This window comes from Falco rusticolus, chromosome 3 (genome assembly GCF_015220075.1).
Source record: "Falco rusticolus isolate bFalRus1 chromosome 3, bFalRus1.pri, whole genome shotgun sequence".
Taxonomy (NCBI): domain Eukaryota; kingdom Metazoa; phylum Chordata; class Aves; order Falconiformes; family Falconidae; genus Falco; species Falco rusticolus.
In genome coordinates this window covers 89,593,122-89,620,363 of record NC_051189.1, presented here as the reverse complement: position 1 = coordinate 89,620,363, position 27,242 = coordinate 89,593,122, and the positions used below count along the sequence as shown (strand labels likewise).

Genomic DNA, 27,242 nt, shown 5'->3' with positions numbered 1-27,242 from the left:
CCTGAATCTTGCCCTGCTGGGACTAGGCGAGATGAATTCTGGAGCCATTACTGCACAACATATTGACATTTCTCAAGGAACAGTTAAGCGCTGCACAGGAACTGAGACAGTGAGCTTAAACAGCAAAGAGGGATTTCTGGCAGAGCGTACTAAGGTATCAGCCATGGGATAACAAGGTGAGAAGAGAAAGCTAAATGAGACAGTTGACTGAAAATATCACCCAGGAAGGTGAGGGTTGGCAAACCTGCCAGATATATCAACAGTAGAGTCATGGCACACATGTGCTGCCTGGCAGGGCTGTGCTGAAGGCTGCCCAAAGCTGAACAGTGGCAGCCCCCCCATCACTTCACCTACCTAAAATGCCACTGTGGGGGTAACTATATCTGTTGCCTTACTCCTTACCACTGTCTTCATAGGCAGTCATCAGCAGAGGTTTATCTCCTAAGACTAATGCCACAATCCAGACAATTATGGAATAACATAACCTCCAACGTTATGCTTCCATAATGGATGTACCTGCTCAGCAAAAGATCAGAGGGTGAAAATGGTACCTCCCTGGTGGCAATGCAACAGCCTCATTCACCAGGAGAATGAGCAGGGCCGTTTGAAGGACAGTAACTGGCAACGGAAGGGCTGTGCTCAGCCATGTAGCTCACCCGAGGAATGTGAAACCACCATCTTTCTGAAGCACAAATGGTTGTACTCCAGTACAATGAGTGGAAGTATTTCAACTAAAGTCTTCAGAAAAGAGAACTACTTTCTGAACTGAAAGGGGAAAAGAAAAATGCTATTTTTTTACAGAAAACAATGTATATTTCTTCACTTTTATTTTTATCAATAAAAATCATAAATCTTAGGTTTGAGTTATTTGGCAAGGAATAACAAAGCAGAATCTTGCATGGGGAAACCGCCGAAAAGGAAGTATACTTTGGCTGAATTCTGTTCCTTTTCTAGAAAAAAACCTCGATGTGACACACCAGTGGGAAGGTATTTTGATGTCATGACATGCACATTCTTATCAACAGTCTTCTGTGCATGGATTTTATACCTTCTCTAGCATTTCTGAATTAAAACATTTTTCTTTTTAATCAGCAATTCCTTTCTGTAAAAGCTTTCATAGTGAATAGTGAAAAAATAATGCTGTCCATTTCATGTCTCAGAAATTGTAAAACACCACAAGAACAATTTTGACAATCAGGTGTAAACAACTCCAGAAAGGCATCACTGCAATATGGAAGAAGAGGGTGCCATAGGTGCACAGAAAACAAGTGAAATAGGCTTAGGCTTTTTGTAGTTCATACTAGTGAAATGCCAGGAGACAGACTGGAATAGCAAAGGAGAGACTACGTATAGTTCTTGTCTCTGACCTCTACCACTGGAAGAGCATTAAAAAAATCAGAAAGTTAAGATTCATATTATATACAAAAAGCTAAGAAGCTTTTTAATCAATTTTTTGGAAAATGCAATGTTTTTAATTTCATTTGTGAAGTTAGAAATCAAGTTCATCACCATGTTTTGCTTATTAACTTATAAAATCTTTTAAAATATTGCTTCACTCCAGAAGAAAGGTTTAATTCTTTTATTATTCCTAGAACTGTCACCTGTATAACATGCAGATTTCTGCTGACAGCTTCTGTTCCCTAGGCATATTCAGCTTTAACTATATAAGGAGGAAAATGTAAAATAATTTAAAAAACCCCTGATAAATCCCTTCTACTGACATACGGTTAAGTTTCATTCATTCTGATGGTAAAAGCAGTTTATTTTTATCAGCTTACCTAAAGGGACACCAAGAGGGATCACATTCACCATAGTTTTACAGTACATGAATTAAGCAGAAATAAGTTTCAGTCTTATACAAAAAAAATTATTAAATGATCTTCACATAAGCATAACATCTACACTGATTTTAAAACTATTAGTTGGTAAAGCAGCCAGTTAGTTGTCGTATTTTCACCAAGATCACAGGAAACCATCATCATGTACTAACAATTAACCAAATGGTGCATACAAAGCCCAAGCACTCTATCTTTTTCCTTGACATTCAAGGAGAAGTAATAATGATACTACCCTTCTACAAAACAAATTCATTTTGCATCTCTAACTAAGTGTTTACTTGTACCGAAAAATACCTGTAACCCTGAAACAAGACTGTTGCTGTATTTTAAGCTGAGGAGCGAAATAGCTGGCTAACCACATTTTAAACTCATCAAATAATTGGCTACTGGAAATCTGGTTTTGATTAATATCCATATGGAGTAAGAAGCAGTGCAAAGTGAATCCCTCCCAAACAAGATCAGAGCAGCTTTCCACCAGATATTCCATATACTAGGACAAAATCTTTCCCAGTTTAAGCCAGGCTTTACATGAATTGTATGGTTATATGCAGGAAGAAACAGCTGTAAGCAGACCTTGTTTAGCAACTGCAAGTGCCTCTTTTGCTCTCCCCCAGATATTCTTACCCAATGAGACCTGCTGAATTTTCAAAGTTGGCAGGTTCTGAAAAGTAGTCCTCAGAGCATCATCAAATGAAAAGGAAACTAAGTTAAGAGTAACATTAACTTTTAAGCTGTCAGAACAATCCACTTACCAATTACCTAGAACGGGCATTCAAGACTACCAGATAATACCAGTCCATGGCGGGCAATCCAAATCAGATTGAAAACAGATGATCAATACATTTGTCTACTTCATATTACTAACAAGCTATGAAAATTCATAGAAAGTATATGAGGGTAAAAACCCTAAAGCTACTTGGAGAAAACTAACCTATGCTTGCTGGCCAAGAACAGCAGGGGAAAAAAGGAAAAAACCCAAACCCCAACAATCACCAGATATGTAAAACAAATACTTTGCAGATACATCGCAGCAAAAAGATAACCTTCTGTCCCATGACAGGAACACAGCAGATGCTCATGAGAAAGATTAAAGTACATGTAGAAAACAGATCTTGCATCCTAGTATAGAAATAACCCAATTCAGTGACTGTGTGTTAAAATACAGATGCACCTGAGCCGATACCATGAAAAGCCATACCAACAACACACTGCTTTTGTGGGGGGCTTACTGCATAGACAGCCTCAGGCAGTATCCAGATTAGCCAGTCCTACACAAAGGCATTTGAATGTTACTGCAGTGAATGCTGAGGTCCAGGGGTACACGACCTTGGGGAAAGCATCAAACCCAGCCTTGCTCCATACATATCTGCTGCAGTGTGCTTGAGCTACCAGAGCTTCCCAAAATAAAAAAAGTTAAGGGAGAAACATGGTATAGAGGTACATCTTCCAGCTCAAGACTCCAGCTGGCTTCAGCAGAAATCAGAAAGCATCAATGCCATCAAAGTCACTCCATATGCTTGAAGATGCAGCACTGCATTTCCCAAAATGTATCAATTAACTTTCATTACAAGGATCTTTCCATTTTCCACAGTAATCCAGCTTTCTTTTATACTCCCTGACATCAAGCAAAATTGTATCAATCTAATCCTTAAATGGCTGTCTTTGCTGAGGGACTACTTAAAAGTGTATAGATAATACCCATCTTAATTCTGAGGCATTGTATTCTCTCAGTTTTCTTCATATTTCAATTCTAGTCTGCTCCTCTTTCTATGATTTCTATATTTATCTCAGGATAGCATTAAATTTTCCAGTTAAGTGTCCTGATTTTGGCTGGGATAGAGTTAATTTTCTTACTAGTCACTGGTACAGTGCTGTCTTTTGGATTTAGGATGAGCATAATGTTGATAACACACTGATGTTCTTAGCTGTTGCTAAGTAGTGTTTATATGAAGTCAAGGCCTTTCCAGCTTCTCAGGCCCTGCCAGTGAGAAGGCTGGAGGGGCACAACAAGCTGGAAGGGGACACAGCCAGGACAGTTGGCCCAAATTGGCCAAAGGGATATTCTGTACCATATGATATCATGCTCAGTATATAAACTGGGGAAAAGCTGGCCGGGGGTTGCTGCTTGTGAACTGGCTGGGCATCAGTCAGCGAATAGCAAGCAACTGCATTGTGCACCACTTGTTTTGTGTATTCTAATTCTTTTATAATTATTATCATTGTTATCCTCATTATTATTATTTTCTTTCTTTTCTGTCTCATTAAACTGCCTTTATCTCAACCCATGAGTTTTCTGGTTTCCACTCTTCTGATTCTCTCCCCCATCCTGCTGTGGGGGGCAGCGAGCAAGTGGCTGTGCGGTGCCTAGCTGCCAGCTGGGTTTAAACCATGACATTAAGTTTTAACAATGTGTGTCCACATGGATTCTGTAAAGAATTAAAAAATTACTAAAAGGAAAAAAAATTAAAACTAGCAACTGGAGACCATAGCATCTCTCCCATAAGCAGAAGCTGAGAAAGCTGGGGCTGCTGAGCCTGGAGAAGAGCAGGCTCAGGGGACATGTCATGAATGTGTATGGATACCTGAAGAGAGAGCACAAAGAGAACGGAGCCAGGCTCTTCTCAGTGGTGCCCTCTGACAGGCCCAGAGGCAACGGGCACAAACTGGAACACAGGGTGCTCCCTCTGAATGTCAGGAAACGCTTTTTCTACTGTGAGGGTGACAGAGCACCGGCACAGGTTGCTCAGAGGGGTTGTGGAGTCTCCATCCCTGGAGATACTTAAAAGCCACCTGGACACAGTCCTGGGCATCCAGCTGTAGGTGACCCTGCTTCAGCAGGGGGATTGGACCAGACACCTCCAAAGGCCCCTTCCCACCTCAATCATGCTGTAATTCTGTGACAGTTTTTGCCATAATTTCTCTTACTACAACAGTTTTGTCAAACAACAAACAAACCAGCTGATAGCACACTTTCCCCTCCAATTTCAAACCACGATGAAAAAGTAGGTGTTATGTAAATACAAAATTCTTATTCTGGGAGTTTTTACGTAAGAGTATTTCCTTTAATTCAACAGCAAACCAATCAGTTGCGTCACCATCATGCAGCATTATATTGCAGGAAGGGAGGAAGTAAATTGCTTCTCCCCTACAGCGCACCAGGGTAAAGAGTTCGGTATTTCTCAAAGGCTTTTTCAGCTTGGTCTTAAAAAAAAAACCCACCAACACCTCCCTCACACCCGCCCCAAACTTTAAATTATTTTTTTGTTTAATTTTTCATCCAACAAAGTCAATATACTTCGTGCTATGTCTCAGGCACATGCATCATAAATAAAAATACAAGGCCTACAACCTTTACTGAATCACTCAAAGTTTTAGCTTATGCTCAAGGAGAGTTCAACTCAGTTTCTCAAACCTGAATCTTTACAATACACTAGAAAATCAAAGACAATACATTGAAGATAAAGAGTTATAACTTTGAACATACAACAGCATATGGTTTTACGACCTGTCTTTATATACTGACAGGAAAAAGACTTCTCATGATATATTTTAAATAGTTCCATATACATAGCTACCTAATTCAGAATTTGTAACAAATCTTAGTTTGAAAGTATGAGAACTTCCTGAAGAAGATTTTTTTCCCACACTTCCAGTAATTCTGGGTTTATATAACACAGAAGTCCAGTATTTACAAATTTTAAATTAACAGAGATGATGGCCTGCACAGCTTCCAACACAGCTGATACCAATACCTTCTTGATCACAACTTCCTTGCAAACACCAGACAAATCTTCTTATATCGGGTAATGAAGCTCATGTAAATTCTGCTCAGCTGAGAGAGTGCTTGCTGGAAATTTTACAAGTCACATCTCCAGTCAAAAAAAAAGATCATTTTCAGAGGAATAAAAGCAATAGGAAACTCAGTATAACATATATGGAACTGAAATTATAAACAGGGGAGCTTAAAGAAGCTTTCAGTGGTTGATTCTGAAATGCAAAGCTCTAGCTAACCTTATTGCTGTTTTCCTTTTTGTCTCCCTTCCCTCAAAAAAACTTCTCCTTTTCCTAACAGCAATACCGTCAGAAGGAAATGTGTGCTTCAGCATAAAGCCTGCTTGCTTTGCTGAAGCTTTCAACCAAGCCATGGTTGAACTCACCCATAGTAACTGCAATGCCTATATACAGTTTCACTTCTGCCTTCCCCAACATAGAAAAGTAACAGTAACTAGCCCAGGGGCAGAACAGCAAGTCAGGACTAAAAGGCAGCTAAATTCCCATAGCATATCTGCAAACATTCTAGGAGAACAACAACATGCAAGTAACATTACAAGGTAAACTATGGTACACTTGGTACTCAGTAATAACTTGATATTTGCCTGCCTAGTAGTAGTGGCTACTAGTCTGTCCTCCTTTGCCCATCAACGTCATGCTTACCTCATGCTACCTTATCTTGTTATTTCTTTGTGTAGTTATACCCTTACAGGGGGGGGTCTAACCTGTCTTCCGAAGTATCTACCATTATATCCCAAATCACCCCAACACAGATAGCAGCCAAAGCTTAAGCTATCCACTTATCCATCAGAAACAGCTTCCAGCAGACCTGGTTTCATTCATCTGACAACTCCAACAGTTGCAGAAGTCTTTAAAACACTCTTAAGCTATGAAGCACATCTCACTGAAAACTTTTCAGAAATACCCGTCAGTGAAACGGAGAAGGGTTTACAGCAGTCACAACTGAAGAAAGTTCACGTGGCTTCTCTATCAGTAAAGCCAACATCAGAGCACTATGAAACCTCTCAGGTCTCATCCAGGCATTAGTGTTTTCTGTCAGGTCTGCAAGGAACTCAGCTGCCCTTCAGCATTACATACAAACCTATTACTTTCTAACTGTTTTCTGTACTTTTAACGAGACAATATTCAGTCTTTCCCATCTGCCGACACCAGCAGCATTGATTACCTATTTAACTGCACCTTTCCATCCTGTCCTTACTAAGAGGAGCACCTTTCCCAAACTGGGTAGTAAAACCAGTGTCTTACGCGCAAGTTGTCATTCCATGTCACAACATCTGGAAAGGCAGCCAAGACAAGTATACATTTTTTGCTTACCTTTAAAAAGCAGCAAACAAAAGAGTTGAACTGACAACAAAACACCTAACAAAGAAAGAACTAGCCATTACAACAACAGAGGTTATCTGTCTTCCAGTTTCCTATATTTCTTAGAATGATATTTATTGAGGTAGCTCTGTTCTGCTATATATTCAAACAAAACAAAAATCTGGTGAAAGACTGGTCATGACAAGGGCCTACATATAGCTACAGTGTCTGCAACTCAGGATTGAGAGCTGTCACCAAGACACCCCTTTATCACAAAGGCATAATCAATACAGTCTTCCCACATGGCTTTTCTGAATTTGAAAGGTTACAAACAAAACCAGAGATACTTCACAATATCTGAAACAAACAAAAATTATCTCACAGTGTAAGCAAAGCCAGGAGCTTACTATGAAGAAGTAGCAACAATTTATTATATTTTTGTACTCACAGATTAGCTTAATATAACTGGAATCAAGTTCCCAGAAAGTTATAAGCAACTTATTTTGGAAATAACTAGAAACAAATCAACTCCTGAAAAATGTAAATGCAACTTAAATATTCAAGCCCCTTCTTTATGATTTTCATTAAAGCTATTTAAATCTTTGAGAATGTTGAACTTTTGTAGCCATGAAGGCACATTTTAAGACTAAAGCTAGTTATGTGTAAGCTGCTCCCTTCAGTAAAGGCATTTGCCAAGCATAGCAATCAAAGACATAAAAAAAACCCCCAAAAAACAACCCAAAACCAAAAAGGTTTCTTCACCCACAATGTCCAAGCTTGAATTCTAGTCATACGTATATACAGGAAAACATCTGAGGTTCAGGAACGAGGATGAGACATTTGAGCCAGTTTTATTTCTAAATTTCAAGTGTCTCAATTTGTATTGTACTTTCTTATGCAAAGATGATACGCAAGGGGACACAAATTCAAGTTTAATATGTAGGTCCTAACCAAAGCCTTGTAAAAGATATGGAACACTGTATGAAGGAGAGACTTCCAAACCATACCAAAATGGTCTCGCAGATGTGGAGGGCACTGCTATTGAAACCAATGGAAGAAGCTGTCATAGAAGTTTGTGAAGATCTAGCAGAGATACTGAACATGAAGGATGACTACACAAGCTCTGTGCATCTAAAGGCACAGTGCTGACTCCACAATAAGAATTTGCTTCAGGCTAGAAGAGCAAAGTTGCTAGATACAATATACATTTCCATATTTTACATTACAGTATATCTTAATCTCTGTTCGCAGGAGTGACATTACCACTGCTGGAAAATGGATGGGTGTTTTTGCAAAAAACTAAGAAATCCTAGCCATCTATCGTTTGCTTTTGTAACCAAGTGCTCTGAAACATGGTTCAAAGACAAACCAGCTTCTAAGTCACTAGCTGACCACATGATGCTAGTTGTTTTAAATCCTATGAAACTTCATTTGAATCTCTTCATAGCAGTCTATAAAGAGAAAGACAAAAAAAAAAAAGAAATAGCAGCATGCACTCATAGTTTAGCTTGCCTAAAAGGATTCTGAGAAGTGCCAATGAACACTTGCACTGAAATTCTCCCATTCTGTATAGGAATGCAGAGTATGAAAGCTTTCTATTGCTCTGTGGAAATCCTCAGGCGGCATTCCAAACATACTTCACATTCAATAAGAATTGACAGTCATACTTTTTCTCCATCCACTCAGATTATTAAAAACCTCAGTGTAAAACCCACAGAAATTCATCTAACTTTGGGACAGGGAAGAGCAGGTACAAAGCTCGTGCCAAGAAGAAATTCTGACTTTAGGTATCAACAGAAATAAAAAGCTGCTTCTTTTTTAATCTGACCACATTAAGAATTTTTATTCACTGAAGCATAACATTCTACTGACCTTGAAGTGACAATCATTCCAAACTCTGCTACTTTCTACATCAATAGTTTCTATGAAGAAACCTATTGGTTTATTCTCAGATACCTTCTGGCACATAAAAGCGAGAGAAGGTACCTGAACTACTCATATATATTTCTCCACAAGTCTTCATGTGAGGATCTACAAATGTGAGCACAACAGACTGGACCTCTCAACAAAACTGAACTTTTTAACCACCTTCAGAAACTATCCAAACTTACTTTTCCATCTGACCGGTGCCTTAGTCTTCTACCTAAATCCAACAATACCAGATGCTTAAGAGGGAAAAAGAGATGAATTCTTTCAAAGACCATATAATTGTCAGCCTATCAAGAGTCTTCTGCAATCTGTTTTTTAACATTTGGAAATTAGCATAAATTCAGAGGCATAAGACCATCATCTCTTGCTGACATTAACCAGAAGCAGGCTGAACAGCACTGTCACAATTGATAGTTCAGTGCTAGACTCCAGACTGCAAGAAAGTCTGACGGCAGTAAGTTAAAAAAAAATATAAATCTACTTGAGCTATAGAAAAAATCTTTTTTTCATTGTTCTCGATCTGTCACCTTTCAATGTCACTCAACGTGAACTGCCTTTTGAATCCTTGTTGAGACAAAAAAATCCTTTGAAAAGCATTCTCTAACCTTGTACACATCAGATTTCACGACACTTAACCTTTAACCTAACGTCTAGCATGATATTTAACACATGACATTGTTAAACTGCTCCAAAATAAGTTCTAGTGCCCCCTCACACATCTCTTCCCACTGCCTCCTCCCCCCTTTTTTTTAACAGTGATGTCCCATCACTATCTATCATTCAGCAAGTCAGGACAATAATCATTACTATGCTCTCACAGAAGCATACATTGGCCATTTTTTTTGCATGCACAACACCAGTTACACAGGTTGCAGTTTTTTAATTCTACTGGAGTACACACATTATCAATAAGTGGAAACAATTTATCATGTTAACAAAGAAAAGAGAATGTTTAATCAATCAGATGAATTGATTGGAATCCCCAAGGAAGCTGCTTTTAATGAAACAGAAATTTGTATCAGTTTGAAGCCTTGAAGAACGAGTTTTTGCAACATTCACCAATCTTATCATAAAGATGGCCACACCGAAGATCTCAGCTGGACAAAACCAAGTATGAAATTCTAGGCGTTCATAACCAAGATAACCAGAATATAAATAAAACAGCATGAATTATTAAAAAAAAAATCCATACCATTTTTAAAAGATGTTGAAAACCAATAACAAGTAGAAAGCTTAGATACAGTCTATTATCCCAGCCATCTAGATACTACTAGTTCTTTCCAAATTTTAAGTCTAACTGCATGGCTTCGCAACACTAGAAACATTTTTTAAAACAAACAAAAATACGGGACTGCTTACAAAATAACTTTAGGTGTCTTAGAATACACATAAATAGTCTTTCAACTGTCCACTAACCACAACAACTTTCATTTCAATACCTTCCCATTAGTTCATTAAATCCTCAAAAGTCAGGTGGCTGGCCAGCTTCTCTGTCTCAATGCCACTTCCACAAGCTGCCTCCTCTTCAGAACTCTACATTTCTTGACATTAACGTTGATAAGACACACAAGTGATTTTACTGTAAGTCATCTGATACTAAAACTCAAAAGCTCTTAGGGCCAGCTACGTGACTATTTTCCTAATATCTGTACCACTTTTTCTCCCAAAAGCTATACTAACTCAGTATATGTACTGCTCCCCAACTCCAAATCCCAAAATGGTTAGCCAAAGCCTGCAGACACTTAGTAAACATGCCAGCACTAATTATAGGAAACATTGTGTTAATTGTGCATGACCTACGAAACTCAGACCCATCCCTGGATGACATAACCATTCCAGTGCATCAGCAGAAATAACACGCTGGCTCCTGACAGCCCGTTTTTGCCAGTTTTCAGACTTTTACATTTAGCAGCCATGCCTTAACACCCAGCTCTTTCTCCTAACAGCACACAACATCTCTCTTGACCGTAGGCACTGAAGAAGGCACAAGAAACCCCAACACAACTAAAAAGTAAGGCTGAAATTTCCACCCCTGATGTTTCTCCCACGTTTGGCACACACGTGACCTTCACAGGAAGGCTGAGGCTCCATAAGGTACGTGAGCGGGACCAAGGTAACATCTGTCCTAGCACCCCATCTCCCCAGCCCCCGGCTGCCCCGCTCCCACGCACCCCCCAGGCCCACACGCAGGGGACAGCAAACAAAAAGCGACGCCAGACGCTCTCCCCGCCCGCCCAAATGCCCTACCGACACGCACCGGCGAGGGCTGCGCCGTGAGGCGCCCCTGCCCAGCTCCAGCGGCGGCTGCCGCTCCTCCCCAGGCCCCCGGCCCGCACCGCCCGCCGCCCCCGGCCCGACACTCCCTCCCCCGAGCCACTTACTGAGCTGCCCGGAGCCGGGCTCCCTGCCGCCTGCTCCCCCCAGCGCGCTGCCGCCCAGGGCCCCGCCGGCGGGCGGCGTGCCGCTCTGCCGCTCGAAGTTGCCGGGGTTGGAGAAGAAATCGCGGAGCCGGGGCAGCTCCCGGCCGCTCTCCAGCAGCTCCGTATGCAGCTCCAGCGCCGTCAGCAAGAACTGGTCCCGCAGAAGCTGCGCTGCTATCGCGTCCATCGACAGCCGCGGCGGCTCCCCCGCGCCGACCCCGCCGCCCGCCCCCGCACCGCCGCCGGCATCGCCCGGCGCCGCCGCACGCAAACCCGGCAGCTCCTCGGGGCTCCCCGCGGCTGCCGCCGCCTCCTGCTGCTGCTGCGGGTATGCCGGCCCGCCCGGCTCGTTGCTGCTGCTGCTGCCGCCGCCGCCGGGCCTGGACTCCTCGGGCTCGTCCTCTTCAGAGTCGCTGAGGAAGGGGTTCACGCTGCTGCCGCCGCCCGCCGCCGCCATCTTACGGCGCGACCACTGCCGAGGCGCTACCTCGGCAAAGCCTGCGCGGAACCGCCACCGGCGCAGCCACCTCTGACAGGGCCGGGGCCAGGGCCGTTGCCAGGGCCGTTGCCAGCCCCCCTCGCCGCTGCGGGCGCTGCCGCCGGCAGCAACAGCGACTCCCTCCCACCACCGTCACCGCCGCCTCCTCAGCCGCCTCCCACCGGCCTCACTACCGCTTCCGGGTCCCAACTCTCGCGAGAGTTCCCCCCGCCAACCCCGAGCAGCGCCCCAGCACTCAGCCCCTTCCCGTCCAGGCCTCGCGCCCGCCCCCTGCACGCGAGAGACGGGCGGGGTCTCGGGGCGGGGCCCGAGGGAGCAGGAGGTGCCTTGCGAGGGGCGGGGCTCGCGTGTGGCGCCAGGGCAGGGGTGTGGCCGAGGAGCGGGAAGGGACAGGCGGAAGCGGAAGCCATTGGGCTCGCGGCAGAGGAGAGGAGTGAGTCTTGGCGCCTGCGCACTGAGCGCGGGCCGCGGGTGCCCCGGTGGGGGTGGGCTGCGGCCGGGTGGGTTTCTCGGCATCCGGTTTCTGCTTGTGGGGGCAGGTGCAGGCGCAGGCCTGCCCCTCTGGCCTCCGGAGAGCTTTGGCTGGGCTAGTGGCCTGGCAGCGGTGGTCCGCCCGGTGGCGTAAGGGCGGTGGTGGGGTGTGGGACTCGGCTGCAGCGCCCGGGTAGGGCCCAGCTCCCCGTCACCCTGGGTTGGTTGGTTGGGCCGGTGTGGGGTTGCCTGGAGAGGGCAGCGCTGAGCGGGGTGTCCCGGGCCGGGCCGGTGCTTGGGCGGCCTGGGCTCCGTGCCCCCGGCAGGGGTGAGCCATAGTCCAGCAGGAAGTGTGCCTGGTAGGCCTGAAACTGGGAAGTGTGGGGGCACGGGTGGTCATGAGTTACTGCTGCTAAAAAGACGATGTGAAGCTGTTAACCTTGTGTGTTACCTGGCAAGAAACTCAAATTGAATCTTGAGTGTAGCAATAGGCACTGTTAGCTAACCAAGGAAGTTCAGCTTACTAGACATGATGAAGAACAAGATCAGCATTGGTTTCTGTTCTGGTTTTTTATATATATATGTAAATCGTGCCCCGTTCCTATTAATAGGAGCGCTGTTTGCATCAAGTTGATTCACTAGGAGTTATTTGCTTTACTGAGAGCAGAATATTGCTGAAATCTTGGCAATAAAATAGTGGCAACATGTTGCGGTAATACAGAAGTCTAGAAGCAATATTCAGTACTATGACGACAAACTATTCTGTTCATATCATGATAGTATGCTATAAAAGACTGGCTTTCCGTCTCTTGTTAATTTGTGTAAATTTGTAAATAGTGTATTCAATTTTGCATTCTGTCCTACAATAAAATTTGAATTCTTTCGTTAACGTACTGGTTTATGTTACTGATACACAAAAATAGAGTAACTAGTGGAGTGTGAACTGGTTGTAGCATAAGGTAAAATGGCATTATATTGAAAATGCTTTAAAATTTGACTCAGACCCCAATAAAAATGCGAGTAAAAAAATCTTACTGTTGCTGCTCCGGTGGGATTAGGAACCCTTGAAGAAATCTTGTGTACTTTCATTTCTGGGGAGTTAAAGCATGTTTAGCATGAGTTTGTTAAGAGTTGATGGGCTGGTGTTCTGCCGCTTCCCTTAAAATGGAGGGAAATGCTTACGGGTGTCCTGTAGCGGCCCCTAGTGGCGATCGGTAGCGGTTACATGTGGCTTAAAGTTTAAAGGTCGTTCAAACCCTAGATTCTGCCTTTCTTAATTTTGAGAGACTCATTTTTGCCGACTTCTGTGTGCAGTTACAGTAAGGACTATTTTTTTCAATGTTCTTCGCCTGAAATAATGTAAATGTTTTTCTCTGTTTTGGTATTTCAAAAGAGGTTTGTTGGGGTTTATGAAACTAACTGAAATATTTACAGCTGTCACTCAAAATAATTTATGGATGGCTGGGATAAAGTTAACACGGCTAAAATGTGTGTTCCAGAGCTGAAAAATGTGCTTTTAAAATTTAAATTTAAATTAAACTAAAATTTTAAAATTTAAAATTAAAAAATTCTCCAGAGCTGGAGAAAAATGTGCTTTTAAAAATATGCTTAAAAGTAGTTTCTTATGGTATACCGAAGGGATGTTATTTTGAGGCACCTGAGAAGAAAACCTGATAAAAGTATAGTATCTTGGAGGATGTGCAAGGCAGAAAAAGATGCATGAGTTCTAGAAATAAAGCAATATATAGGCCTAGTTAAGGCTGACAGCTACAAACTAATTTTTTTCTTAAATTATTCAGTAGTCATTCTGAGAGGCAAGTTGTTCAAGCTGCTTTGTCTCTTACTGGAGTTAGTGTTTCTTCTAACTTTTAAAGCACTGAAGAACAGTATGCCTAAATACATCTTGGAAGGCTTGATGGCTAAAAACAGGTCTGTCAAGCTTAGTACCCAAAATAGAAGTGGCTTGTAGAAAAAAGATCTTCAGAATTTTTTTGAGCTGGAGGTATATAAATAATTTTTTCAGTCTATGCATGTTTTTTCATCAACTTTTAAACTTTCACTTCTGGAGATGGAAAATAAGTAGCAAAAATTCAGTCATTGCTTTTACTGTGTTGATTTTGGTAGGAGTGTTAAATCTTGACTTAGTGCTTCAGAGTTTAATGAACTCAAACATATGACCAGTTTCAGGTTCCCTCTCTGCTGTTTGGTGGGGTCGTGTGAGTGTAAATTATGTTTTCTTTCTGTGCTACTCTGGTGTGGTGTCAATTGCTCTCACACTGAGTGAATGCTTTATTTAAGTCACACTATAAGGGTTTTTGTGTTTCAGCTTCTACAGATAAGATTATTGTTTAAAAACAAAATTAACCTCATTAGGCCCATATCAAGTTTTTCTGTGCTGAATACTTGAAATGTATTATTGTGTTCTAGTGAGTCCTGCAGTGAAGCAGAGTAGCTTTTTTTATCTGATTGGAGTCCCAATCAAGGCAAAGGGAACAAAATAATGGAAAATCTGAAACAAAACTGATCTCTACTTTAAAATAATGCAGATATGTGAGTTCTGCCAACTCTTGCTGAAGTAGTCTTCTAAAATTGAGCTGCCTGAAAGAATCTTTGTCTGTGTATGTTTAAGACTAACTTTTAGCCCCTTTCAAAAGAAACTTTACAGAAGTTATGATTGTTAAGTTTATTTTCAGACCTTACAAAAAAAATAATTTCAATATTTTGTAAACACTGTAACCTCAAAAATGCTTTTATATTCTGCAGGAGCTGAATAATGCAGATGTTGAGACTCATAATATTGGTAGTTTGTGCTTAAAGATCTCTGCCATTTCTCTGAAACTCTATCTGTCCCTTGCAGTTTTAAGGGCATAGTTTCTAAATGAGAATAGCTTGTATCAGTAGTTATTTGTCTGTTAAGTATAGGCTAGCTTTACCTGGAGAAACCGATTTTGGGAAGTGTTTGTTAAATTGGGATTTGAAATAAATGTAGTGCAGCACTGTGAAGGGGTTCTTGAAAATATTTTCAGCCTCACCAAAAATGTGATAATGTCCTATGAAGTCAGATGAGGACCTGAATTAAACAAAACAACCCCCCAAAATCGCTTTGAATTGAAGTTTGGCTGTGTTTTTCTACCTCTAAAATTGTTTTGAGGCATTACTGTGAACAGTGAGTATTTGAAAGCCTGCCATCAAAAATACAGCGAGCAAACACACTCAGAGCCCAAGGAGTATTTTAGAAAACTTGTTCAAGCTTCATGATGTGTGTATTATGGTTTTGTGAGAATGAATAGATAGGAGAAAATACTGTTAACAGTTGAGTGAGGAGACATAATTTGAGAATAAGAGATACGACCTTTTATGGCTCTACAAACACTAGAGTACTGAATTGCTTGGGCTTTCTTCACCCTGGTCTAGAAGATAGAGTGTATTGCCTGGAAAGTGTAGGCTACACAGAAAGCTGTCACTCTATGGTGTGCTTTACCATGCCTCACCAGGGTGAAGTACAGTGTAGATGGGGAAGGGAAACGGTGCACTGAAGTATGAAAATGATAATTTTCAAGTCATTCTTGAATTCTGAGGTCTGAAGGACTAAATTCAAACAAAAAGCTGTTTTGCCTGAATTTAAGGTCTCTTTTATTGAAGCTTTGTGGAGGTCAAGGCGATTAAGGCTTGATAATTGAAAAGGTCTCAGTTATTCCTGTCACTGCAGAAGCATGGGCCAACTTGCAGAGATATTGCTGTGCAGACTTCATGCTGCTGCCCTGTGTTTTTGAGGGTTGCCTGCTTCACCTTATTCCTCTTCCAGTTTAGTATTTGCACAGTTTTTTTTTTTTAAAAAAAAACAAACCCACCCTTATATTTTCCATATAAAGCCTGCTGCTTTTCAGTCATGTTCAAATATAAGGGGGAAATATGATAAGAGAGACTTAAGACTGCCTGTGGGGGAGGTCATGCAGTAAACTATGGTGTTAAAAGGAATACAGCTAGTGTGACATGCAGGCTTCTGAGAACAAAGTAGGAGTCTTAGGGCTTGCTTTGAACATGCTGAGTTAACACTGTTGTCAGGAGGAGATGCAGTCCTGTCCTGGTGCCAACACAGAGGTCTGTTTTGGGAATTAGATTGGGGAACTAAACTACAGCAAAGTTATCTTTACTCTTCCTTCCTTTTTTTTTTTTTTTTTTTTTTTATTCGCTTGAGTTTACTTTCATTTGCATTCATTTTCCAGTCTGCTTGACTATGCAGTTGTACAGATGGCTGTGCCAGCCCAAGGAATAAGTTTGGCAAGAGGGTAAGCAGCAGGAGCAGAGGAGGGCAGAACAGCCCTCTGGAGCTGTTACTGGCTGTGTTTTTCTTGCAGTATTTGTGACTGTGAAGACCTTGTATTCTTTGAACTGCTACTACCACAGGAGCCATTTTTTTATAAAATACCTGATAAAATATATTTGTCTTTCTGGTCTGAAATATTTCAGATAACATACTTTTAATTACAAGCAGGTGTCTACAGATGGTAGGGTACAGGTGAATAACTGCTACACAGAAGTGCATAACAGACTTTTTTCTGTCATCTCAAAACTAGCATATACTAACATAGGTAAGCTTTGCCTTTGTGTGCTTGATATGAAACTGTATTTGGTGTCTGTCTCATAACAGTAATTATAATATCTTTGGAATCTTCTACCTACCAGTGTTTTATTGCTCCCTTCTTGCCAGCAAGAGAGATCAGGAAACTACAAATGATTCTCCAGTTTGGGAAGATGATGTAATTTGAGAAGTGGGGAGATGTTGCCCATCTGTGTCCTCTGGGTCTCTGTCCAACAGTTTTTGTCTTGTTCTCTGCGTTGTGTGGTTTTTTTTGTTTTTGTTTGTTGGTTTTTTTTCTACAATGAAGCTACTGCTGGTTTTTTTGCCAAAAAAGTTTGGGTGATGGGGAGCTTTCATTTTAAATCAGTAGTGCCCCATATTGCAAAGAGGCAGAATACAGGTTGTTTCCAGAAACCATTTATTGTCTCTATTAATTATTAGAGCCAGTCAGCAACTGACAAATAAAGGTGACTTATAGAAAATGAAAAGTTGCTTGGTTTTGCCTTAAAAACAAATGTAAGCTTACAGCGTTTCAATAGGGGGCATTTACAAGTTGATATATCAAGATGATAATGAATGTTAATTCTTTGTGAGTAGAGATCGCTCTAGGAGCAAAAAGAAGTATTCTAAAGCGAGTGTAAGTATTGCAGGCTGCAGAAACTGATAATTTGAGTGGGTTTGATGTCTTATGCACGTTTAGGAAAGTGCCTTTCGATGTGAACAACTTGCAACTATGGTTGGTAGTGGAGGAGTTAAAGAGGAGGTGACTCCTTTGTGTAAAGATTGATTATTACTCCTCAGAGTAGCCTTGGGACAGATATTGTATATGCTTACTACTTGAGACCTTGAGTGCTGTCTTGAAAGTGATACAATCCATCCTTTTAGCGTTTTGCTGCACTTTACAGCTTGGCTGTTGCAATTCTTAGTTAAATCCTTTGTTTCATTTGGTGATTGAAGGAGTTGGGGGTGTGCGTGGTGGAGCAGCACGGTCAGGGTGGGGTTTCCCGGGGCGCGACGGGCGGGGCCGGGAGCGCTGCAGGACCCTGGAGAGCGCCCGACCTCCGCGGGGGGGGGGCGGGGCCGCCGCCCCCCGCCGGGCAGGGCTGCGGTGCTCGCCGCTGCCTTGTGTCCTGTAACGCCTCTCCGGTTTGGGTTGCTTTCCTTATGTATGCTCGCCTCGGGCTTTAAAGGAGGTTTTTTTCTCAGTGGGAAACGTGACTTGCCTCTGTGTCGAGGTGGAACTGTTGGCTGTGGGCTGAAGTTTGGTAGGTAAATGTATATAAAATATTGATTATGCTAGCCAGTGAAATAGTATTCAGTTATACATTATATTCAACTGGCTAGCATAATTAAGTAGTACTTTTGAACTCAAAAGCTCCAAAGTCCTTTTTTAAAAAAAAACAAAAACAAATAACCCCCCCCAACTTTGGAAAGGGTGGGAACCTACAAATCGATCATTTGACTTCTGTATTCCTTTTATTTAAAGTGTTACTTTGTGCTTAGAAGGTTGTCTTGCAGTCCGTTTTTTCCTTCAGTCTGAAGCTATTGGAAAATTGGCATTCAGAGGCTTATGTGCAAGATCCAACAGATGTGGCTTGTTACTATTTGACATCATTCTTCTTTATATGTAGTGGTTGATATTGGTAAGAAAACGTGACTTAAAAGCTGACAGAAGTTACGTTTTATTAAGCCTTCCTTAGTCGTACCAGCTTCTCTGGAACATACTTTAAGGACTGTTTAGTGTTTTGGGTTTTTTTTTGTCAGGGTGCTTTCTTCTCTGCGTGCATACAGAATACATGTGCAAGCTGGTTTTGCAAAGCTTGATGCAGCTGAAAGTTGTTCTTTCCCTCCTTTTCCCTGTGTGTGCTATGTTAATATTTTCTGTATGACTTTAAAAGAGTTTGATCCTTGTCCCTTTTATTGCTAAAGGGAAGAACTGTGCTGCTTGTACTGGTGCATGTGCTTTATTGCATAATCTTATTGCACATCTCTTTAAAAATATCTCAGGGGGCCTTCAGCCTTGGATTGCTATGGAGGGCTCCAATGAGACAAGAAGACTGCTGTGGCAAGCTGTCTTCCAGGCACGTGCATTTGCTTAAGTGTCATTTGTCCCTTGGCCCTAGCAACCATGGATGTCAGTCGGCTGGGTTCTGTTAGACACTGTCAGACTGACATTCTTTCTCCAAAACTATCCCATAAAACTTGCAAAATGAAAAATCTGTCTACAAGATCTCCAAACCGAGCAAGGGAAAACCATGACGGGGGGTGGAAAAATTATTTTTTGCAAGAATAGAGAAATCTGAGTAATGCAAAACACTCTTGGCAGCACAAAAAAATTAAAAAGTCTGTATTGAGATGAAAACACAATGTTAAGCTGTAGAACAGTGGTACCTGAAGAAGACTTGCTGATGGGGTAATTGCTCAGAAGTCAAGAAATACCCAAGAGGATTTGCAGATACCTCCTGAAAACAGGTGCAGGCCCCCCAAATGCTGTGGCCCAGTGAAACAGCTGATTCGCAGCAAAGCCACTCAGGTTTTATTGTTATTGGGTTTTGCTTTTTCCATGTTCTGAATTTCTATCTGCCTGCATACTGAGCAGATATAGAGCTGATTTTCTACTCTTGGGTTTTTTCCGCTTAGCTAACAAGTGTTACCAAAGGGTGATGCTTGTTTTCTCTTTCATGCCTCAAAGCAGTCATCGTTTCTTCAAGAATATCCTTGTTCTCTTTGCCAATGTTGTCCTGTTGGTCAGTTCTCAAGTATGTTTTTATGCATGGGAAACTTGTGGATACAATTTCCCGTGTTTACAGGATAATTCAGAGGAAATTGCACAGGCTGACATTGGGATAACTGATTTGCAGTACATTCATATATTAGGACATGATGTTTTATTGGCACCTTGCAGGCCATAGTCAAATTTCTCCTTGAAAAGTTTTGGCAAAAGAGACTTTTCCAGGCAGGCAGGGTAATTTTTATTATCAAGTGATGTTAAAAAGAAAATTAAATATTCTTTGAACTCTTTGCCTCAGGTTTGGATGTGCCTTACTGAACCACATGTAAAATTTAAAACAGATGTCATTTGTTATTATAAACCCTAAGATGCTCAGTGAAGATGTAGAACAGAAAATAATTTTAAACAGATGGTTTGAATTACAAAAGCTTCTTCAGTACAAGAGCAAGTGGAAACACTGTAGTTGCAGTTTCATTGTTTGGCAGAGCATGTATGCCTCAACAGAGAAAGAAAATTAAATTTTGGAAAAGAGGAAAAGGGACTTTATTATTATGCCACTTCTGTTCATATTACGATTATATGATGAAGTCAGGATGATGGGTTTGGGTTTCCTATGTTTAAGTATTGTGTAAAGATACGAGAGAAAGTTACTCTGAGACTGGCTGATAAGTCTCTTGTATAAATTTGTGCGGTTAATAGTATGGGCAGGAATTACTTGATTGCATTTCTTGACTAGTGTAACTCTTTAAAAATCTAAATTAATAAAAGAACAGGGCAGGGACTGCTAGTACCATCTTAGATGATGTATAACTGCCATACTATGTGAAATACAGTCAGTTAGACCACACAGCTTCCACTTTGCTCGCCTGCCCTAAGCAAAAGGATCATTTTTTATGTACGAACAAACGGTACAGTCACCACTTTGACAGTTTAAATTACAAAATACACAACACTGTTTAGTTGAAAAACTTATTAGTCAGCCAGAAACATAGAGCAGATGTTCCTGTCTTATTTCTTTTTTTTTTTTTTCTGTAAAATATACTTACCAAGGCCATTGATGCTTTTTGAAAACACATTTTCAATGGATTTTCTTCATCTTAACCAACAGGCTTGACAGTATTAGTGAAGCATGGCCCCTCTAAAATAACTTACTAATGTATTTTGAGCTCCCTGTCTTGACACTGTTATCCTTAAAAAAAAAAATACTTCTGCCAATGGGGCATATTGCATGTAGTATTTTGTGTTTGTTTTATTGCATATGTGAAGAGAGAAAAATATAAAAGGGAAATGTTACATTTTTCACAAAGAACTATATTGTGTTGCGGTACAATTACAGTTTTCTTTACCTTATAAATAATGCTGAGAGATTATAACTTCAGGGGGAATGCAGCTTAAATGTAGATTACTTTGGGAAAATGAGGACTGCATTTAATTATGTCAGCTTTCCTGTTAAGCACTCAGGGACCTGATCCAGCTTGAGGCTATGGATGTAGCTTCTGTGGCATGAGTCAAAAAAAGTAAAAAAAAAAAAAAAAAAAAAAGTCTTGTCAGCAAGTTATGGATCAACTTGAAAAAAAGGAAAAGTTCATGTGAAATAGACTGTCTGCCTCTTGTCTCTGATGGTTGGTTTGTTAACAGCTGGCTTGATCCACTGCCACCATCACAGCATGGGTATTCTAGTCCTCGGACTGACGTGACTTTTGGTAAGGAACTTGCAGCTAATAGCAAGATTTTTTTGTATTGTTTTGATAGGTGCAAGTACAAAAAAAATACAAAGAAAGAGAAGGGTCTCTTCATCCCATCTGCGACCAGCTGGGAGCTGAACTTTCTCTCTGAGGATTCTAAAAAAAAAAAAAACAAAACCACAAAAAAACCCCCAACAAACTCCAACCAAAAACCCCTTCTCTAATCTGTGTGAATCACTTTATTCTGGAAAAATAATTAATTGCAATCAGGAGGTCCCTTGCTGCTTTCCTTTCTTTAATCTCCTAGACTTTCAAGAAAGGTCCGTGGGTTCTGCCTCATTGTCTCAGAACAATTGCTCTCCTGCATCTGCTTGCTCTCTTCTCTGCTTGTGTACAACATCCAATAAAGTGAGAAGCTGTCAAGTCTGCTCAAGTCCCTGGCACAGCCAGGGCAGTGCTAATTTTCTATTTGCTCTGTTCACGTGGACAACTTGTATTTAACAAGCAGCGAGTAGCTTGGTGGATCTTAAATACTTTTCTGCTAAGGATCAAAAAAGGGTCTTTATTTAAGAATCCATACCAGCTTTGTATTGTTGGCTCCAAACTGTTTGAACCAAAAATACCTTATTGGGGTAGTTTAAATTCTGACATGCTGGAGGTTGGACAGTGTCATTATTGGCTCTGTATTTTGTCTAGGAGGTGGTGACAGAAAGAGAAAAAATATAGAAAGAGTAGATCTGGATCTGATACATAGTTTACTCATTGGACTGAGTCTGTAGAGGAGGTGAACTGGCTGTCTGAACTGTATTTTAACAAGTGATATGTTTGGATGGACAGTAAAGAAATGGCATGTGGCAAATAGGTTGCAACATGCTCCTCTGTATACAAGACTAGAAGCTTCTGTCTCTCCTGTTTGTGTGATAGGCAATGACTTAACAGAGTATAGTAGAATAATGTAGTCAGGATTTAGGCAAAGCTCACATTTTGCTTTGTGAAAAAAAGGACTGTAGAAGGTAGCACGCTAAGTCACTTGTTAAGGGATTGCCTGGGAAAGTATCAGAGGACACAAAAAATGCTGTGATATCCTTGGCTTAAGTTTTCTTGACAGAAAGATGTAAGATATATTTTCAAGTGACAGTCTGTTTATCCACTTTTTGGATGGCCAGGCACCCGAGGGCAGAGATGTTTTTGCACTAGTAATAAATACTTAGATCTGGCGCCTTGTCCTCCAAAGTGTATGTGTTTAATATACTTCTGTTTTTCTTCTGTTGACAGGCTGTGGCTTTTGCTTTTTCTTATAAGCTAGTGCTTAATCCACATTTCTCCTTTTATCCTTGTTATTTCTTCCTTTTAGCATGCCTTGTGAGGTTTCTGCCTTGAACTGTCAAGCACCAGGCTCTATGGAGAAAGTTGCTTATGGTGACCTCTGTAATGGAGGGGAGAAAACTAAAGGACTTGGCAGGGTTGGTGTTTTTTTCTCTCTTCTCCTTTGTGTGGTATCCCATAGAAGCTAGATTTAATTTTTGTATCTCATGTGCGATACAGAGAAATACTGTGTAGATAAGCATGTTTCCTACTAGGGCAGGTGCATACACAGCGCTAGCTCTGTGCCTAAAAGGCATGAGAGTAGACACTATAGGTTTGAGGCATGTCTGAGCGCTCAAATTTTACTGGGTTATCTACTTTCTCCTCTTCCCGCCAGAAAAGCATGTCAGAAGGCTTCTGGGCACCAGGAGTTTGCTACTGATGCTTCCATTTGCAGTTCCTCCTGATGCTGACAGGCCTGTCAGAACATCTATGAGACCCTGTTCAGCCTCTGGTTCCCCCATTGGACCTGCAGATTCATAATGGCTTTTGAACCCTCCTGTCAAACGGTGATGCAAAAGCACAAAAGGGGAGGAAAAGAGGAGTGGAAGAGATCTCTGGATGGCAGAGGACTTGGATGGGTGAAGATCTGTGCATTGTCAAATTTAGAGGTGCTGTCAGCTAGTTCCAGCTGTTCTTGTGTCGGTTGTGTGGGAGCTGTATTGACTGCTAAGTGATGTTCTCTCCTTGGACTTGGAGTCTGAGACCTTACATTGCATCTTTGAGAACACAGATCAACTGATTATTCCACTCTTCTTGGAAACGGGTGGGGGGAAAAAAGGGTGTAATGCTAGAGCATACCATAGGGAGAAAAACCCCAGGTGTCCCAGGAGATCTACTCTGAAGTTTTTCCACATCTCTTGTTTTTCCTAGATCTCCTTTTTCTGACTCATAAAGATCGTGTCCAGATCTTGTAAGGAAAAGGGTATTTTCAAGATAAATATTTAGCTTTCCTTCTCCATGTCAATGGCCCCTCATGCAAGAGTGCAACAGAGGAGAGATGACCACAACTCTCCAATTTATACCTGAAGTGGGATCCATCTTCTTTTTCTGTTCATGCCACAAATGTTTGTAGCTGCAATTACACAGCATAAATGCTATTTAGCATGGATCCTCCTTTCCTACAGAGGTCTATTCACAAATCCCAGAGGTCCATCTTTTACCTTCACTGTCTTCCTTGATGGTTTACCTTTCATGGCTCAGTGATTCATGGTAATTACCTTTCATGGCTCAGTGATCCACGGTAAATCAACTTTCAATAGTAGGGTTCCGAGGGGTGGGTGGGTGGTCCAAGAAGACATGTCTTTTTCTTTGTTGCCTTAACATCATAACATAATGCCTTAACAACATAATTGAACTAAAGACTTCATATCAAGTAGCTAGAAATGCATGGACAACTTATCTTGTTCCACAATAAAAAGAAAGGTTCCTAGGTTTAAGAAGCTCACATACCTGCAAATGTGAATTCAAGTGACTTTGGCATTCCAAATTAGGGAAGAGGGTTGTCCTCTGATTTGCAGGATATACGTTCTAAGACTTGAAATCCAGAAGTTTACAATCAAATGTTGATAGCAAAATGCTGGTGATCTGGCTTTGTTAGTGCTGTCAGCCTTAACCTATTTTGCACCCTCATTTTTCTTGCCTGCGTAGGTGCAAACTGATAAAGACTTCTGAATAAACCAGCTGATTTTGATTTCTTTGACTTCCTGTCTTGCTGGCTTTTTTTCATTAAAAGAACTGTGTGAGGTACCAGTTGGTAGCAATTCAGGTAAAAAAACCATTATCAGCTGAGACCTGGTTCTTCACAGTGATGGATCATTTAGACAAGCTCTTTCTCAAAATGCAAACTGTTTTTTATATGGGAATGGGGCCATTTCAGCCTGTCATTCAGCTGTCTTCCACCTGTATCGTAGACCAGGGTACTTGTAAATTCCGAGGAGTCTAGTGAAGGCCTTTCTAAAAAAGGGAATACTTCATTAATATCTGTGTCTGTCTGTTTCCAGATGTTAATATTTGTCAGGCTTCTGATAAGTAATTTTGTAATTCAGTTAATCTGAACAACTGAATGTGTTATATTTGTTACAGTTCTGTCTGCAGTAGGGTGCCTCGGAACCTGGTCCATACATACGGCGGTTGCAGTGTCTGTCACAAGCAGCATGCCTAGGGGATCCCTCTGGCTGTCTTCATCCCTAGGAAGAACTTTCTGGAAAACTAACTTGCCCATTTTGATTCATGTTGCCATAACTTCTAAGCAAACAAATGTTTCCACATCATGGGTGAAAACAGAAACTTAATGCTGCACTTGAGGACCCAAGCCTTGCTCTTCCCCTGAGCATCATCTCTGTTTGATAGGACTAAGTGCACAGTCGTTCTTTTCTGATACAGTCTCATTGCTCTGCTTTGTCAGATCTCTCCCGCTTGCCTTGTTCATCTCTTAAGGGGGATCTCTGCAAAAAATGTCATCCATGTGCCAGCTTGCTTTTCTTTTGCCTTTCTCAATGGTCAAATATGTATCAGTATTGCAGGCTGAGAAGAAATGGGGATGTGCTCCAGGTGGCATAGCATATGCTGAGAGAAAGTAACACTGAGATGGGCATAGATGGGCCTGTGGAAAGTTGGGTCCAAAAAAGCCTGGTCTTGGAGGACTAGAATGGGTGCTTTGGATTGGAAGTCCCAGAGAAACACAGACAGTGATAAAGAATTTCCTTTCCCAATGAAAATCAGTTACTCAAAATGCTTTGTTCTTTGATACTTCGGATGTTTGAAGAGGATGTATTTCACAAATCAGCTGTCTTAAGTGAACTTCAGGCACTTTGGGCTGACAAAGACCAAGTTTAGTTGTAACTTGATCAAGATGAAGATGTGTACAAGGTCACTGGTACCTCTCTGGAGTTGCTGTTGACTGTATTTAAACTTTGTTCTTTGAGTTGGAGCCTTCCCTAACCACAGACGAGTGCCTGTTTGCAACACCTTACTCAATAGTTTAGTAGTTTGAAAGCAAGACTGCTGTTCAGAAAGGGTACCAGGTGCCATTCTGGCATTCAGCTGAGATGCACTTATACCTGTGGGAAAGTATTTGTAAGCCTGAGGATAGGATAATCTTCACAATTCTATGTCACAGTGATGATGCACAAAGTCATGCGTTAAAGGAGCAATGTAAGCTAAGCTAGGGGCAGTAGGAGGGGCTATGAGGGATGTGGCAGAAGCAGGTGCTCTGGGAGCTGCCTGTCTTGAAATCATCTGATGGTGATGGACAGTTGAATATGTTGTGCCCAGATGAATAGTCTAGAGTAGTGTAGTCAAACTGTGGTTGCAAAAGGAAGTGTGATTAAAAAAATAAATTAATTCTGTAGATCACTATGGTCTAAGATGGCATTAAATTTGAATTGTGTTGATTGCACTCTGCTGCAAGAAAGAGCTCAGGCCCGGAGAGAGTTAAAGCAAAGAGAAATAGCTAGTACTGAAAAAAGATTAGGTTACTACTACTTTAATTAGAATTTAGAATATGTTAAGCTATAAATTGGAGCACTGGGAGTATACAACAGCAAGTATCTGATCGAAGTAACTGCTTTGTTTAGTAGGTTGTTTAGCCACATCAGTTCAAGGCATGAATATTTTGGATTCTCTCATCAAACACAACAACATCAAAAGAAAAAGCCCTATGGAAAATAAAACTGATTAGATAAAATGAGGTCTGGCATCGAACTTAATGGTATTTCTGTGACTGTTTTCATGTATTTAAATTCATGCAGGAACCCTGGGTGCTTAAAAATAAAAAATAAAAATACTGATGTTTACAAATACTGCAAGTGTTAGAATCTCACTTGTAGACATAGAAGCTTGTAAATTCCTTATTAATGAAAAGTTTTTCTTTGATCACTTAAGTATGACTACTATGTGTCTCTTTGAAATGTTGTATTTAGTTATCTCTATCTTGTTATGTGATTTTTCTCTCCAAATCTATAAAATGAGCAATTACTATATTCATGTTTCTGATTATGATTTGTTGCATCTGTAGGGAAAATGGGTGGAATTGGAAGTTATGGTTAAGTTGCATACAGATCTAACTTTTCTTTGGGTTAGTAAGGGGTGTGTGTGTGGGTTCTTTGATTTTCCTAGCCCTTTAAATTTTTTATTTTAAAAAATATCTTTCAGAGTTTTGATCAAAGTTAAGGTTATGTTGTAGTGAAACCTTCTTTCTTTATTTGATATGAATAATAGTCTTACTGCATGGTGGCTGTCTCTGTCCGGCTACTGGAATTCTCAAAGGAACAGGATATACTTATATATTGTCATTTAGAAGCGCTATCTAGGTTCTGAAACTAAAGAGTGTGTGTTTACATAGGTAATTGAATATCTGAACCTTCCAGTCTGTTAGGAACATCTGTTGCTAAATTGGTGAGTGGAGGTGTTTTGTTAAGGTTGGTAATTACCTAATATTTAAATAACTAATCCAGCAGCCTGGACAGCACTAAGTACTTTGTCAGAACTGAGCCTCTCTGTCTCACATCCCACACTTACCTACTATATGTGTTTGTGTTGCCTTCAGCAGACATCATACGAGGCCCTCAGTACACACGGCAGACACATAAATTTCCAGTGTACCTGTTATTAAGCATGTTTTTTTA

The 27,242-nt window shown here is 41.1% G+C and overlaps 2 protein-coding genes across 8 annotated transcripts in view; one reads left to right on the top strand and one right to left on the bottom strand.

Annotated features, from left to right (window-relative positions):
* RELCH (RAB11 binding and LisH domain, coiled-coil and HEAT repeat containing) overlaps positions 1–11,942 on the bottom strand; it is a 79,032-nt gene extending 67,090 nt beyond the window's left edge. For 2 of the 4 annotated variants that reach the window (XM_037379055.1, XM_037379056.1), the window contains exon 1: positions 11,243–11,940. In XM_037379055.1, the coding sequence (XP_037234952.1) occupies positions 11,243–11,738 (496 nt within the window). In that variant the 5' untranslated portion in view covers positions 11,739–11,940. Of the gene's footprint in view, positions 1–11,242 lie in introns of all 4 variants that reach the window. The other 2 variants (XR_005102968.1, XM_037379058.1) reach the window with 2 other exon arrangements.
* Positions 11,943–12,139: 197 nt separating this feature from the next.
* PIGN (phosphatidylinositol glycan anchor biosynthesis class N) overlaps positions 12,140–27,242 on the top strand; it is a 106,918-nt gene continuing 91,815 nt past the window's right edge. For 3 of the 4 annotated variants that reach the window (XR_005103152.1, XM_037379974.1, XM_037379976.1), the window contains exon 1: positions 12,140–12,213. The gene's annotated coding sequence lies outside the window, so the exon portion shown is untranslated. Of the gene's footprint in view, positions 12,214–12,261; positions 12,281–27,242 lie in introns of those variants that run through there. The other variant, XM_037379975.1, reaches the window with a different exon arrangement.